The following is a 17,971-nucleotide window of genomic DNA, read 5'->3' on the forward strand; positions in this document are numbered from 1 at the left end:
TTTTAATTTCTTAATGTCTTTCAAAACCATTTTAAACACTTGAGACAATATTCCTTAAAGAGCCCTCTACTGATGAAAAACACTTATCAATAGTTCCATAATCCCTCTAGTTTCACATCAGTTTCATTTTCTTCTATTAAACTCAAATAACATTAGATATCTTTACTATAAAGTAGTACACACAATATGACATGTCCACTAATCCATTCATTCCCCTAACTCTACACATCCATATGGGTGCAAAGATGACAAGTGTGGTGGTCATCTAAAGTTAACTTCTGAGTAGAGGGATTAAGTGACTTCTTAAAACTTTTCCTTCATACTTGGCTGCAATGTTTGGATTACTTATAATACACATGCACCACTTTTATATTTTAAAAAAGACATACTGAATGAGAATATCTACTAAAGATTTTACATATGCTCAACACAACCCTTCAACTTTTCGGAGAGAACAGTTTGCTGATCACCATCACCTAGTGTCTCTACAACATTCTTTCAGGCTAATGGTAAGGAAACTGGAGCATCAGAAATCCTATGGTTCTAATATCTACCAACTTTTAAAACAGTGATCAAAGCATTCATAAAAGAGGTCTTTTCTTAGCCATGATGTGGTCTTTGTGATCTGTGAGCACTCACCAAGACCCAGAGTTCATTATTACTACCACAGAATATTTTCACTTACACAATGCTCTATTTGGGTTTCAATGCAATAATATATGAAGGCATTAAAATGTCATTTAATGAACAGTCTATCTTCTATTCTACCTTTAATAAAGAATTATTCCTAAATCCCTCAAAATGAAAAAAAAGGGAAAAGCTATAACTGTCATTCATCTAGTAAAACATGCATCTATAAACCAAAACTTAACAAATTTTATGTTAAAATAAGACACATACCTTTTACAATTATACAGGCAGTAGAAAGCAAATAAAAATATAAAATAAGACACATACCAACAGAGATGCTTTCATTGTCTTAATAAACAGGTGAATGTTCAGTGTAGTCAATGGCTGTTCCATTAGTGTTCTTCTACATTGCTGGGTCAAGTCCAAGACTAGTTTACAATGAAAAAAGTAGAGATGTGCATATTCCACATCCTCAGAGCTACAAATTAAAAATTAATTAACTTAATGAAGTTCAATATGTGATCCTTCTACCATCCAATAAGCTGTAACAATGAATTTTGTCTTAAGTCTCATGCTTTTGAATTATTATTTTGGTAAAAGCCTGAAAGAGTATAAAATTAAATGAACTTGGGCAACAAAGAAGATATAGAATATTAAAGAAAATTAACCTTAATATCTGAACAAACCACATGAGTTGTATAAACAATTTTTTTTTGCTTACCTCTTTAATATGGTAGTTTCTAAATTATAATAGGTTATAGGCAAGCCTATAACCCTTCTTCCATAAAAAGCTGTCACCTTGCGGACAATGAGATTATCTTCAAATACAGTTGCTTTTCTAGAGCTATGCTAAATGAAGCTTTGTAACGCAAATTTTCTAAATTTAATTTAAACCCAAAGCTGTTTTGAATAAACTTCAGCCAAAACATTCTAAAATAGAAACCATGTGACAGTTTGTGGGAGTTTGTGAGTTTGTATCTGAAATATTACAAAACTCAGCAAATATGGCTTATAATTTGAGCTTTCGCATTCCCTTCAGCATGAGAATTCAAAGATAAACTTATAGTGGAGATAAGGTTTGCCAAAATTAAAATAGCATTTTAGAAATATCCATATGGCATTAGTAGGGTTTGGCAAAATACTACAAAATTTTATTTTTAAAATGCTATTTTAATTCTTGAGACATATTTAAACTGAGCTGACAAGGTTCACTGATTTCAAATTTAATTACCAAGTAATTTCTAATCAATTCAATGATTAAAGAAATAGTCACTCAAAGATTTACTTAATCCCTACTATGGTTTAAGCCCTGTGCTAAACACAACAGATAAAGGTAAATAAAACAATTACATCCTTGAAAGAGATATAGTCAAACAATTAAATTGTAGTTTGTAAGTGCTATAATATGCAAAAATACTATAAGGAACAAGGAAATATTTCTTTCTGCTTCAAATTAGGAAGGAGAAGGAAGGGGAAGAAAACGGAGATTATCGCAGAGCTTAAAAAACAAAAAGGGAGAGAATTCCCCCTCCAATAAGATAGGACAAATGAGCATTTCAAACAAAAGCAATGAAAGCATATATATGCAATGAAAGCATATAACTTGTTGAGGAGATTCCTGAATAGTCACATACTGCTGAAAGGAAAGTGTTGAGTGCAGGAGATCCTAGTTAAGGCTGGACTCCATAACACAGCCTCTGAAACAACAGAATAATGTTGGAAAATTATTTTATCAGGGATCATTTGCTTGCAGATAACGGAAAACAAAAACAGTGAAACTTATTTGAAGTTTATAAGAGAATCTCACAGAATATAAGGAAAATTCAAATAATTGGATCAGAGAAAAGTCAGAGAATAAATGTAGAGACCTGAACAGCAAGCGTTCAGGGAACTTCGTTTGCCATATTAACACTTTTCAGCTCTCAATTCAATCTGGGAAGACACCTTTCTGTTTTACTTATAAGTGGGCAAAACATTCCTGTGAGCAAAACAGCTACCATGTTGTATAATCCAGTTTTTCCATGTCCAATTCTAAGTTCCTGGGAGAGAGGATCTCTCATCTCTCTCATTTGCTCAAGTAAGCCAGTGGATTGGCGGGCCCTAGGTCAGGTGTCCACCTCTGATTTAATGGATTGTGACATGTATGGGGCATGGGTAATACCCTTCTTGGCCCACAGATTCTTTAGGAAGGGAATATAGGGAAGTAGCAGAAAGTACTGGAGTCTATGGCATGCTATCTCTTTTACTACCTATCATAAATTCTTTTCTTAACAAATAATTTCAAACACACTCAGATCCAATATGATACAGCAATTAATATACTAGCCTTAACTGATGTTATAAAGCCAGAAACTAGAATAGTGTCTACATCACATAGGAAGCATTCAATAAATATTTGCTGAATGAAAGAATTAACAAGTGAAAGAAAGAATGTATTCACCTCACTCCTATTAGGAGATAACCCAAATAGCCAACTACTTTATCCAAAAGTGATATCACAGCACCACTGTATTCAGAATCCATAGTCTTTCCCTGTCACCTCAGGTCCAGGGATGACTCATCACCATCTTGTTACCCATGAAGAAATGATATTCCAAACTTCCCCAATACATCATATATTCAAAAGTAAATGAAAAACAGGATAAGAAGATAACTGTGCATTTTTAAATTCCCATTTAAAAAATGGGAAAAGCAAAAAAATCTTACAGAAAAATACCATGCCTTAGTCTTAGATCAGAATATATATACATATTCTGTGTGTGTGTGTGTATATACATATATATACAGTATATATACACATATATATTATATATATAACTTACTGAACAGGATGTGTAAGGTAAATAATAGGACCTATACCTTGCCAATAAATAACCACCTCTTTATGTTTTAATATCACTATTATTTGCAATTATTCATTAACTAAAAAATATAGAGGCTGGTAAGATGAGAGAATACAAACAACTAACCCTCAGAGAAACTGCGGGGCTAGCATGCAATCACTGTGGTATGGAGAATAACAAGGCTTCACCCATTCCAGGATGGGAAATCAGCAGTACAGACAAACAGTGAGCATGCATCCATTTTATTTAACTCATTAATGACAGAATCAGCAGAATGAGACAGGTCAATAAGGAGAGACTAATGGAAAAAGGAATGCTGGTCAATGTCATACAGAGCAATAAAAACATAACTTCTCTTTGTAGAAACTTTCTTCTCTGCCTACTCTCCTTCCCTCAAAAGTCATTTCACCTTATCAGTTTGCTATGCCCTAGCCTCTAAATGTGGAGCTGTAAAACATCTGGGCTTTAAACTTTTGTGTGTGGCATATCATATAGCTGCTGTTTCCTGAGAGGTCAGCAGGAGAGCTCATTAAAAACTCTTGGATGGCATTAAAAGGTCATACAATCACCATTGTGCCCTGTTTTGGATTAATTTTCCTGAAGAGCATTTTGAAGTCAAACAAAAAAGAAAGAAAACTTTAACCCTAGGTTGCCCAGCCAAAAAGTGTGGAAAGTAGGCTTCTACCTAAAATTGTAAACTAGACAAGAAAAATCAACATTCAAACATTCTGTTCAAAAACTGTACCTAAATACATTTAAGATTATTATGACAAAGTAACTTACAAGAGTCTCACAAAGAACTTCTGAAGCTTCATTTTGAAAGCTGTTATTTTACCCCCTATCTGATCACCGCAGGAGAACCATTCCTAAGATATCCCGCTTGGCCACTCACATCTTGTGGCTTATCCACACTGCCTTCGTTACCTTAGTCTAACATCACTTCTGTATATTTTAAGACTGTAATACAGCAGACTATAGTAATAAAGGGGATTTCAGGTTTCATTTATATATTCACGTCTGCTATGGTTCCTTTATCTAAGCCCATGCTGTGGGAGCCTAATGGAAATGCTAAGTAATGCGAAATAAGTGAAGAAGAAAAAAAAAAACCTTTAAATTGTTGACATGTGCTTTTTATACATACCCAATACTTTCCAAAAGGGCAATTTCTGTGGTTAAGACAAATTGGTATGTAGTCCCATACACAAAAGCGGCTTCCATGACTGCTCTGTGCTCTGAAGAAGAGATAAAGGGAGTTGGAAGACAGGAAAAAATAGTTTGTGTGACTCTATGTAAACTTCTATTCTGAATATTATCCTACACTCCTTTATGTTCTACTATATTTAAAGAAAAATCCTTCACAGGGATACTAGTTGGGAAAATGCAGGCAGTTAAAAGAAGTTATAAAAAGTCTATTCTATTCAAGGTAAGAGAAGAATTCAGAGGGAGTAGAAAATGAGTTTTTACTTGAGAATATAATATACAACAAACTTGTGGTAGTTTCTTTCTAGTAGTAGGGAAAAGAATATGAATCCACCATACAACTTTCATGTTAGGTTTTATTTGTGTATGTGTCTGTGTATATTATTTCTGGGTTAGTTTTTTTAATCAAACTTACACTGAAAGAAAACAATAATTTTACAAGGCATACAATATACAACAAACTTGTGGTAGTTTCTTTCCAGTAGTAGGGAAGAGAATAGGAATCCACCATACAACTTTCATGTTAGGTTTTGTGTATGTGTCTGTGTATATTATTTCCGGGTTAGTTTTTTTTAATCAAACTTACACTGAAAGAAAACAATAATTTTATAAGGCATATTAATAGCCACTCCCTCACCCTCTACTGCATTTCCAATTCCCAAGGGACAAGCACTTTCAACTCATTTCTTCTTCTCTTATTTCTTTTATCTCAACTCTTTATTTCATACATATATGTGTGTGTGTGTGTGTATCATATATAACTTAATATATATAATAAGAGTTTTAGTATTATCTGTTGACTTCCTACTGTGGAAGATGACAAATCATCTCTTTCCTGAAACTCAGCTCCACAAATGTAAACATATCCCATCCCAATTCTCCCAATATAGTTCTAACTTTTATTAGATCAATATCCAGTATTACTTTGTTGACTCAGTAAATACTATTTGCAGAGAAGCCATATGGTACAGAATGGCCACTTTCCCTTTTTGAGCAACTTCTTCACTATAGTTATAACTATCTTTTTAAAAATTTTGTTTTTCTTTTCTAATTTCTTCCTAAACTCTTCCACAATTTTCTAACTCTCTCAAGACTTCAAATATATCAAGTATACTATCAAATCAATCTTCTTGTAAACATTTCTGCAGAGCCTTCTGATTTGCTCCAATATGAACTCTTGCTACCTAGCCTGCTGCACAACTGCCATCCTGAGGATTCTCTTACTCCCTCTCTTGTGTTGGGTCCTTTTTGCCTGTTATCCAATATCGTCTTCTTTATTGCTTCCTTGTGCCCATTATCTAACACCTGCCTGTGAGAGGACATATGGAATAGACAACTTTTGCAGTCCTGCACATCTGAAAGCGTCTTAATTTTATTTTCAAAATTAACTATAGTTGGCTGGGTACAGAATTCTAGGTTCTAGTCATTTCCCATTTCCCCTGAGAATTCTGAAAACACTGCTCCATTTCCTTCCATTTCTAGTACAGCAATTTAAGAAGTTCGATGCTATTCTCATTCTCAATCCTTGAACTGCAAACTCTTCTTTCCTCTCTGGAAGATTTTAGAGTAGTCTTTTTATCTAATATTCTAAAATTTCAAAATAGGAAGTCTTAGTGTGGCCCTGTGGTATTACACTATGCTGGGACTCAATGGGTCCTTTCCATCGGGCAGCTCAAATCCTTCAGTTCTGGGAAATTTTCTTGAAGTATTTCTTTGATGATTCCTCCTTTTCAGGTTTTATTTTCCCTTTTCTCCTCACTGTCATTTCCAGACAATTATCTTCCCATCCCCCACATACTCTCCTAGCACTTGAACTGCATATCATCAGATCATTCCACTCACCACCCCACCTTGGAGTCACCCAAAACACCCCAGCCAGGATCACTTCCCGTCATTCCATGAAGAATTTAGCTTCTGTCACACTGTCACTCTCTCTAGTACTACTCCTGTCATAATCCTTGGGAATTTTATTATTATCCAGGTAGATCATCCTTTCAAAATCCCAGCCTCTCAGGCCTTGGCCTTCTTTATTCCAGTCATCCTTCTTCAATCATATCTTAACCACTAACTCTACACCTTGCAATCACCAATTAATGCAATCCCCTCCATAATTTCCCTCCTCCCCCACACAAACACACATCTCCAGCTCACTCTGTATAGCACACAACTCTAACCCATCAGGACCTACAATCCATAGGTCCTCCCCCTCTGGTCTTCTCTTTCCCTCTAATTAAGCTTAAATTCCCTGGTCAATCTTTATAATAATTTCCCTGCCCCATTTTTTTTAGGCTAAAAAATGTAATCCAGGTTAACTCAGTGCTCAGCCTGTTCAATACTTACAGCTGCAAAAGGAAACATAGCTGGGGAGAGGGGGAGGGAAGCCAAAACAAGCTAGCATCACCAAGCTAATGGTGTCACTTTAAATTGCTGATATTAACTATTATTGCTGCCTAACAACCATTCTTTATTTCCAGGCCTCCGAAATAGCTCTCTCAACTCTTCCCTCAAATTAGCTGATGATTTTGTGTCTATTTCACTGAGAACAAACAACCAATTAAAAAACAAACCAAAAAACGTTTATAAACTCTTAGCACCATATCCACCCACCCACTTGGCTGAATGGATGTCCGCATTTTCTCATCCCTCTGGTTACCAGAGATGAACCTTCTGTGCTCCCACCCAAGAACAACCCCTGCCCTTGTTCGCTACATTCCATCCTCTCTTGCCTACTCGAAAACTTTGCTCCACCAACTCCCCCCTCTTTTTCCTGTGTGAGGCATTTCCGCTTTCCTACCAGATCTTTCTCGTTAACATACAAATACGTTTTTCAAAAAATTATTCTCCTAACTCCATATATTCTTCCAGCCAGTGCCCCGTTTTTCTCCTTCCCAATAGCAAAACTTTTCTAACAAGTCTCCGTGTTCAGCCTTCAATTGCTCTCTACCTATTCTGTCTTACATCCCTCCTATCAGGCATTAAACCCCTACCACTCTACAGAAACTGTGCTTGTCAAGGTCACCAGTAACTTCTATACTGCTAGGTAGGCATAAAGGCCACTTGGCACTTCTGATGTTAAATCAACCTTTCAGCATCATTTAACACAATTGTTCCTGCTCTCTTCCTTAAAACTCTATCTTTACCTTGCTTACTGGGCACTTCTACCACATTCATTCTGTCTCCTTTACTGGTTCATCCTTACCTTACTGATCCATAAATGTTGAAGTATCTAATAGGTTCAGTCTTCTCTTTTCCATCTAGACTCACTCAGTGATCTCTTCTGGTCTCACAACTTTATTTCTCAAATTTACTTCCCTAGTCCATACTCCCAACATGAAATGCAGTCTAGTAATACCCAACTACCATACTCATATCTCTATTTGAATGTCTTTTGGGAATTTCATAAGTATGATGTCAAAAAGTGAATTCCAAGAGCTTCCTCTCCAAATTATCTATTCCCAGTCTTCTGAACCTCAGTTGCTAGCAAATTCACCTTTCAAGTAGCTCAGGCTGAAACCCCAGAACCAACCTTGTCTCCACTATTTCTCAATCTATATCCAATAGATCAGCAAACTCAGTTAGCTTTACTTCCCAAACACTGCTAAAATTCAAATTTATTGCCACCTCCATTGCCATCACCCTGGTCCAAGCCACCCAGCATCATCTCTTGGTTGACTTATTGCAATAACTTCCTATTTTTCTCCCTTACTCTATCTTTGCTCCTTCCAATCTAAGTTAGTCAACATTATTTACTGAATACTGGAAACTACTATACCAGGTAAAGGAGGGCTATAAGGAAATAAAAAAGAAATAGCTAACACTTTCAGAGTACCTACTACACTCTAGGAACCATTTAATTATTCATTTAATTATTTAATTAAAATAATTTATTTTAATTATTCATTAAAGTTCATTTGATTCTCACAATTACACTAACAGGTAGGCACAATTTATTTTCCCCATCTTAATCACTAGGAAACTGAAGTTAAGTAACTTGTCCAAGGGCTCACTACAAATAATCAGTATAGCAGAAAGTCTAACCTAGAGAGTTCTTATTCAACCACTGTATTATGCTGCCCATTTAAAGAAAAATAGCGTAATAGTAAAGATGCTTTAGATTTATTTTAAATATTATGACTGTAGTCAAAAAATACACTATTTTAAGTACTTCAACATACATAAGTACAGAGGCATAGCAAAGATTAAAGCAAAAGTTAAAGAATACCTGGTATTCCAATGGCTCTTACATATGAGAATATAATATTTGCTTTTCCTTTCAGAGCATTTTCTATGTTCTGAAGGTCTTCCAGGTTGGTAATATATTTCACTTCATTAAAAAGAAGAGCACTGAAATAAATACAGATATAATTAGTAGAAAAATCTGATATGTATTTAGTTACACCACACTTCTTTTAAAGAACCTAACCAAAAGAGAAATATATCTCCATTGAATAAATTATCAGTAGTAATAATGTAAGCATTTTAATAATACTAAATTGGAATCACTCTCCAGATCATTAATCTGTCTCTGAGAACATCAACCAGGGACAGTTGTGAGACGATGTTCATTATGTATTACAACGGTCTCAACAGATTAAAACTGTATTCACTAACACCCTAGTCTGGCCAAATATTCCCACACAGACCTCTCAGCCTTGAACACATTTAAGCCCTTCACAAACCTAAACAGCAGGCTTCTTTGCATGGCCTATAAGGTCTGACAAGACCTAGACCTTGTCTACCTCTCCAACCTCATTTTGCTCTACCATTCCTCATGTTTACAACATTCTAGGCAAACCTCAGAGCCTCTGCACACAGTTTTCTTTGCTGGAAGCTATTCCTTTTGCTCCATTTCATAAGTATGATCTCAGATTAAACATCGTTGCCTCAGAGAAGTCTTCTCTGTTGGTCCTGTGTAAGTAAGCCTGTAGCATTTTCCTCTCATTTCAGTAGTTGATTCCTTTATAGTACTTATTACAACTTATAATTATTTATATATTTATTTACTTATCTCCACCTTTCTCATTAAACCCTCATGCCCTTGAGGCAAGGATTTTGCATATTTTATCACTATATCTGTAAAAACTTATAATACAGCCTAGTACACTATATTCAATAAATATTTATTGAATGAATGAAAGAAAAAGTAGGGCAGGAATTATTTACTCCCATTCTTTATTTGAAGAAATGGAAGTTCAAAACACTGAAGAGTTTACTCAAAAACGCATTTATTGAATCAAGAAGCCAGGGACAGAATACAGAACAGGTGTTCTCAGTCCTAGTCCAGTAATCTTTCCACTTGACCGTAATTCTTCCGAATCATCCTTTCAGTGTATAAATCAGACTGACTGATCATATTTATTCATCCAAAATTATCCCTTTTTTAAAGTTGTCTGCTTCTGGCTGAGCACAGTGGCTCAAGCCTGTAATCCCAGCACTTTGGGAGGCCGAGGCGGGCGGATCACGAGGTCAGGAGATCAAGACCACGGTGAAACCCCGTCTCTACTAAAAATAAAAAAATTAGCCAGGCGCAGTGGCAGGCACTTGTAGTCCCAGCTACTCGGGAGGCTGAGGCAGGAGAATGGCGTGAACCCGGGAGGAGGAGTTTGCAGTGAGCTGAGATCACGCCACTGCACTCCAGCCTGGGTGACAGAGCGAGATTCTGTCTCAAAAACATGAAATAAAATAAAAATAAAAATAAATAAAGTTGTCTACTTCTATATAAATTCTCTACCCCTAACAACTCATTCCACTTAATCCCCATGTGCATAAGTATGTATTTTTGATAGGCTAAACTTCAAAAAATTTTGAAAACTTTTCAAAATTTTCATGTTGCAGGTCCACATACTTAAATAAACAAAGGTTCACTCAAATACTTCAAATAAATTAGTCAAACATCGTTTCCTCCTATAAAGTTTTTCCTAATACAGCAGTTCTCAAACTTTTTGGTCTCAGGAAACTTTTATATCCTTTAAACTTATTGAGGTCCTCAAGGAGCTTTTATGTAAGTTATATTCATCAATAGTTGCCAAAATAGGAATTAAAATAGGAATTTTAAAATATTCATTAACTCTTTTAAAAATAAACATCATTACATGTTAACATAAATACTTTTTCTTTAAAAAAAAAAACTATAATTTATAAAACCAAAGGAAAACTTAGTGAGAAGAATGGTGTTTTACTTTTTTTTTTGAGACGAAGTCTTGCTCTGTCGCCAGGGCTACAGTGCAGTGGCACGATTTCAGCTCACTGCAACCTCCCCACCCTGGGTTCAAGTGATTCTTCTGCGTCAGCCTCCCAAGTGGCTGGGACTACAGGCGTGCACCCCCACGCCTGGCTATTTTTTTTTTTTTTTGTATTTTTAGTAGAGATGGAGTTTCACCATATTGGCCAGGCTGGTCTCGAACTCCTGACCTCATGATCCGCCCGCCTCGGCCTCCCAAAGTGCTGGGATTACAGGCGTGAGTCACTGCGCCTGGCCTTGTTTTACATTTTTGCAAATATCTTTAATTCGGACTAAATAGAAGACAGCTGGATTTTCATTTCTGCTCCTGTATCTAATCTGTTGTGACATCACACATCATGTAGCCTCTAGAACCCCAATTCATGAGGGAATGAAAGTGAAAAAGCCAAATAATGCCTTAGTATTACTATAAAAATATTTCCACTCAGTGGGCACCCTGAAAGCGCTGTCCTAAATTATGCTGGCTTAAATATTTACCCATTCATTACAGATTTCTTCCACTTTTTAAAAGAAATGTAAAACTTGATCTTCTATCATTCCCAGGGCTCTTGTTTTGTTTTTATAAGAAATACTTACTGAACAGTATTCACTATGTGCTAGGTATTTTCAGGTTTTCATTTAACCTCTCAACAATACTTCTGGAACAGTATTACACACATATTCACACACAGGCAACAATCTGAGAGACTAAGTAACCTGCTCCAAATCATACTTCTAGTTGCTGGCAGAGCTTCTGACACCAAGGCCAGGATTTTCTAAATTATATTACTGACCACTTATAAAAATGGGAAACCAGGTGGAAAGGTGGCAACTAAAGAATGGCAATGGAGTCTCAGTGGCAAGCTGAGCTATTGGCTGCCTATACATTTTGGCTAACAAGTCCAGAATCACTCTTCAGTTACTTCAAAACAGTTGGGAGGTACAATCTAGTTAACTCAATTGGACTACCATGTAAATTCTAGGCTTGGAAATTACATTCACCTAGTCATGACTTTTATTATTTTATTATCTCCAACGTGTTTGCTTCAAAAATTAAGTCTGAGTATACAACCCTCCCCAACCATTGTTTGCAATAAAGACTGGCAAATATTTATTAGGTACTTACCACATGCCAGGCATAGTACTAAGCACTTTATAAATAGTGGCAATTTATCAATTTGGGGGCTGCCCACTCCCTTTTGCTTTGTCCAGTTTTCTAAGTCTTCAAGGTAGGCAGAGCCCAAGTGAAAGCTGATATTATCAACCTTGCTTTCCCAGGCTCCTTGCTACAAGGCATGACTATCTGACAAAGAATCACTTGCCTGAGATTCTGAAGCAGGAGCAGGCGATACCAAGAACAAGGAACAGTAAAGAATTATTTCAAGAAGCAGTGGCAGTAACAGCTGGCTTCAAAGGTAGCAATGACAATTGTTAGTCACAGCCCCAATGCAGGTAATGCAAGCTGTAGTATCCAATGCTCAGCAATAATGCAGCTGTCCTCCTCAGACCCACTCTGTGTCATAATTTTCACTGTATCCAGAGCTGTCTAACCTTTGAGTCCAGTTCTCTAGCCCTTCTATCAAGGCTGAGATTTCCTATATCCACTTCAAATCCTTTTCTGCTTAAGCCAGTCAGACCCAGATTCTAGGGCTTATAACTAAAAACCCTCAGCAATGCACTCTGTCTTGTTTAATTTTCATGGCAACCATCTGAAAGCAGAACTATCATTAACCCCATTTTAAAGATAAGTTCAGGGGCTTAAAGAGGTTACCCTGCCTAATGTCCCAAAGCTCATTAAGTAGTCATTATCCATGACATAATAATAACCAAAACTAATGACATTCATAATGTAATGATCCCTATGATTTTTCCCAATGGCTTCCTCACTTTAATATATTCCTTAATATATTCATTTTCAGAATATGAGGGTCCATTCCACAGCCTGTGCTCCCTTACTCCAGTTCCAAAGAGGAGAAATACTGACAAAAATGGGTTAAAGGAAAAGTCTCTCTTGGGATTTTCTTGCTCTGTTGATGGGGTAAAACAGCCTGGGGCTGCTCTAACTAGGTTCTTCCTGTCCCAGAAAGGCCTTCATTTTCTTTGGCATGCTTTTCCTGAGATTTTCCTGCAGTAACTATTAGTTGGATAAGATATTTGGTCAAGAATTGAGTGGGTGTCAGAAAGAAAAACAACAAAGGGTCTACCTGACCCTACTTTTAGAGCAGCAAGCAACTCAATCCTTTTTGAGATACAGACAATTTTTGTATTACATTTCTGTCATCATTCAAATTCTTAGAACACAACAAAAAGGAAAATGTAAATGTTTTACCATACCAAAACCCCCAGGAAAAAAAAGACAGAGAGAAATAAATTACTTTTATCTAAATTAATTACTGTGTATTATGACTGGGCAGATTCACATATAAAAAGAAATATCCCAAAGTCTTTTAATAAGTATTTCTAAATTAACATAGATTAAAAACAAACCAAACAGGTAGAAGCCACCTCTTGAGAGTACAATAATAAAGTTCACAAATATCAATCTTAGTCTTTTGTCATAAATTATATATTCCCCTAATAGCTTGCTTCTTATAAAATTCTTACTACTAGAAATAATTTTATGACCTTAAAATTTAAGAGTATTTCTGATCTTCCCATTTTTAACAACCAAAAAGTAAAACTTCCAAATTCATCATCCACAAATCCAAAATTTAAGCACCTAATATATGTCATGTACCACATATGTACTGTAGAAGCACTTTGTATAAAAATTTGCAGTTTGGAGATAAAACCATTAATACCAATTAACAGAGCTGTGAGGAATTCAAACCCAAGAAAAGCAATTTTTTCTTATAATTTCCCAGTAAAACGTATGTCATTATCGAACAGGAACCCACCTGACAATATTGTGTAGGAACAAATCTGATACAGATAAAAGAATGAGCAATCGCTCCATGCCTATTCAGGAGAGAACAGCATGGGCACAGTTCAGGAGTTTTAGAGGAGGACAGCTGTAAAAGTAACTTTCCCCCGAGGTTCTACAGTAACAATGCCTAAACACTCAATCCTTACGCTCTGCAATAATGTGTTAAAGAATAAAATATTAGTGGAAACTATGACAGTTAAAAATAATTCTTCTAATACTTGAAGTTCATGTTATGAGTAGTATGTTAACATAAAGGGAAAGGAATTTCTATTTTCTGACAAAATACAGTATTGTCACAAGAAGTAGTACCATATCTTAATAAAGAGTTAATGAGATTTCACTGTTTCTTACTGGATTATCTTTTCTTTTTGCATCATTTGATGATTTTTTTCTTTTGCATCATTTGATTTTTTATTTTTATTTTTTTGAGGGTCTTGCTCTGTCACACAGGCTGAATGGCAAAATCATAGCTCACTGCAGCCTCGAGCTTCTGGGCTAAAGCCATTATCCTGTCTCAGCCTCAGTCTGAGTAACTAGGACAACAGGCACACATCACCATGCCTGGCTAAATTCTAAAAACGTTTTGTAGAGACTGGGGTCTCATTGTATTGCCCAGGCTGGTCTTGAACTCCTGGCCTCAAGTGATCCTCTTTCCTTAGCCTCCCAAAGTGCTGGGATTACAGTGTGAGCCACCTCACCTGGCCTGAGGATTCTTAGGAATCAACAATGAGTACAGGTAAAGAAGAATGGGCTGGGCGTGGTGGCTCACTCCTGTAATCCCAGCACTTTGGGAGGCTGAGGCGGGTGGATCACCTGAGGTCCGGAGTTTGAGACCAGCCTGGCCAACATGGTAAAACCCTGTCTCTACTAAAAATACAAAAAATTAGCCGGGCATGGTGGCAAGCGCCTGTAATCCCAGCTACTCGTGAGGCTGAGGCAGGAGAATCGTGTGAACCCAGGAGGTGGGGGTTGCACAGGGCCAAAATCACGCCATTGCACTCCAGCCTGGGCAACAAGAGCGAAACTAAAAAAAAGAATGGCCTTTCATTGCAACTGCTTCCTCGTGGCAAATATCCCCACCAACTGCCACACCATGAACTCACATTTGTTTTTTCTTCTTAACTGATAAATAAAACTTCCTGCATTTATATATATATAAAATAAATAACATTTTAGAGCACTGGGCAAAATCCGTAACACATTATTTTCACGTGTTATTTTGATCATCGCAATAATCTCATGAGGCTGCAAGTATAACACATAAGAACGAGGAAAATAAATATAAATTGCTCATATTCTCAATCAATAAAAATTAGTTGGGCCAGGCACGGTGGCTCACACCTGTAATCCCAACACTTTAGGAGGCCGAGGCGGGCGGATCACAAGGTCAGGAATTTGAGAACAGCCTAACCAACATGGTAGAACCCTGTCTCTACTAAAAATACAAAAAAAAAAAAAAAATTAGCCAGGTGTGGTGGCGCATGCCTGTAATCCCAGCTACTCAGGAGGCTGAGGCAGGAGAACTGCTTGAACCCAGGAGGCGGAGGTTGCAGTGAGCCAAGATCGCACCGCTGCACTCCAGGCTGGGTGACAGAGTGAGACTCCATCTCAAAATAATAATAATAATAATAATAATAAATAAAAATTTGTTGTTACTTTCCTTTTCTAAATACAATCATCTCTCAGTATCCTCAGGGGATTGATATCCAGGATTGATTCTTGGATACCAAAACCCATGGATGCTCAAGTCCCATATAAAATGGCAGAGAATCTGCTATAACCTACACACATCTTCCTGTATACTTTAAATCATCTCTAAATCACTTACTTATCATACCTAATACAATGTAAATGCTATGTAGTTATATTTAAAATTTTTTTTACTGTTGTATTGTTATATTTGATTGCCTTTTTCAAATATTTTTGATCCACTTGTGGTTGAATCCACAGATGCAGAACCTGTGAATATGGAGGGCCAACTGTATTACCATTCTTAACCCCATCTAGAAGCTGGGAAGTAAAATTTTCCTCACATAGTAAATGAACCACTCAATTTTGCCACTTTTCACTTTGTATATTTAGAAGGCAGAGTTAAGAATTTTTAGACTATAAATCCAAATTCTCATTTTTAATTTAAATGTCATTTATTTCACAAAGTGGTAATACTTTTACAGGGTTCAAAACACAAAAGGTACCAAAAAAGTTAGAGTCTACTTCATCCTTCACCCCCAGCTTCCCCATATCATTCCTATCAACCAATATGTTCAGTTTTTGTGAAACCCTGTAATACATATGCCACATACATGTATACTACATGCATTTACATGTGCCCCTGTAGAAGGAAATCCTGTGTGGCTCTCCCAGTGCTCCTACACAGACCAAATCTCCTGAAGATCAAATCTAGCAAGATAGAAAAATGGAGAAGTCCCATTCTAAGCTTGTTTCCTTTTCTCCAGGAGCCATCTGCTTCCATTCAAAGAGAAATAAAACATATCTGTGATATTGTAAAATATGTATTTGGTCCCCAACCCTGTTTGCTGGCATGCAACTCCTGATATCCTTATAATCTCCACCAAACTGATGTCCTGTGTATGCTAATGCGCTGACCGATGGCTGGCAGACAGCTTCAGGATGAAGCCTGGTCACTAAAAGACCAAGGCATGATTAGAGGGTTAGGACTTTCAGCTCTAACTCTCAATCTCTGAGGAGGAGCGAGGGGCTGAAGGTTAGTTGGTCACCAATGGCCAATGGTTTAATCAATCATATCTACATAACAAAGTCTCCATAAAACCCCAAAGGGAGAGGGCTTGAAGAGCTTCCAGAGAGCAAAATGCACAGAAGTTCCTGAAGGGTGGCATGCCAGGGGAGGGCAGCATGCCAGGGGAGGGCATGGAAGCTCCACGCCCCTTTCCATGTGCCCTGCCCCATGCATCTTTTCATCTGTATCCTTTGCGATACTCTTTGTAATACACCAATAAATGTAAATAATTGTTTCCCTGAGTTCTGTGAGCCACTCTAGAGAAACAGCCAAGCCCAATGAGGGGCTTGTTGGAGCCATGAGAACCCCAATTTATAGCTGTTCAGACAAAAGCATAGGAGCTTCTGTCCTATCTGACTGGCATCTCAGGTAGGGGGCAGTCTTGGGGACTTGGCCTTCAACACATGCAGGATCTGATACTATCTTCAGGTAGGTACTGTCAGAATTGAATAAGAGGACACCCCGCTGATGTCAGCTACAGAGTTGGTGTGTGGAGAAGACTCCTCAAACATCTGGTCACAGAAGTATTCTACGTTTTGTGAGAGCAGAGGAAAAATGATTTTTGTTTTTTTCACACACTATCTTCTCTTCCCCAGAGTCAAATGCTTATATTTAGTGATAGGGGCCTTCCTCTTCTGCTCTTACATTCCACAGTAAAAGATAAGCACTTTATCTTCAGAGAGGAAGAGTAAGTGTGCCAGCTCCTATATAAACTCGGAGATTAATAATGTTGAAGTTCTCCTTCTTCAAACCTTGCTATGTACAGGTATAAGCATCTGACTCTTGCCTTGTCATTCAGTAGAGAACTAGGTATGAGGATAGCGCTACCGTGCTACTCTGGCTGCTGTTATTGCCGTAAGGTCAATTCTCTAATTCAGAAGTCTTCTATGTGTGTATAACATATATATATTACACAGACTCACAAGTAGGGTAACAACTCAGACTCTTTGGAGTTTTGGACTTAACACCCCCTCTCCTATGTAAATAGTATGATGCTATGCCCTAACCATTTGATTTATTTCACTTACTACATCCTGCAAAATCAATCTGAGAAAATTTTAATAGATTGACAAGTCACTATATTTTAAATCAATGATGTTTCAGCAGTGTTGTAAATATCCTACCAAAAAAGGTACATAATTGACAATAATGGTCAAAAAATATGTTTCAAATATTAACAATTAGTATAAAGATCACCCTAAGTTTATACTTGTTATTCTATCTCAGATTTTACTAACTTAATTTTTTCTTCAATTCCATATTCTGAAAATAACAAATTATCTAAACCAATGATCTTTTCTGCTGACGAAGTAGCAAAGTTCAAGTATAACTGTAGGTCACTGGTCTCAAGCAAAACATTCTAAGTAAGGAACAACACAAATGCTTCGGGATAA

General features: G+C 36.9%; 1 protein-coding gene across 2 annotated transcripts in view; it reads right to left on the bottom strand.

Moving 5' to 3' along the window:
* Positions 1-17,971, bottom strand: part of TXNDC16 (thioredoxin domain containing 16) — a 122,416-nt gene that overhangs the window by 79,651 nt on the left and 24,794 nt on the right. For both annotated transcript variants that reach the window (XM_003831711.4, XM_034937557.3), the window contains 3 exons: positions 8,896-9,017; positions 4,615-4,705; positions 958-1,108 (listed from right to left, as the gene is read on the bottom strand). In XM_003831711.4, coding sequence (XP_003831759.1) covers positions 958-1,108; positions 4,615-4,705; positions 8,896-9,017 — 364 coding nt within the window. The remainder of the gene's footprint in view (positions 1-957; positions 1,109-4,614; positions 4,706-8,895; positions 9,018-17,971) is intronic.

The sequence above is a fragment of the Pan paniscus genome, chromosome 15, assembly GCF_029289425.2.
Source record: "Pan paniscus chromosome 15, NHGRI_mPanPan1-v2.0_pri, whole genome shotgun sequence".
In the NCBI taxonomy this organism is placed as follows: domain Eukaryota; kingdom Metazoa; phylum Chordata; class Mammalia; order Primates; family Hominidae; genus Pan; species Pan paniscus.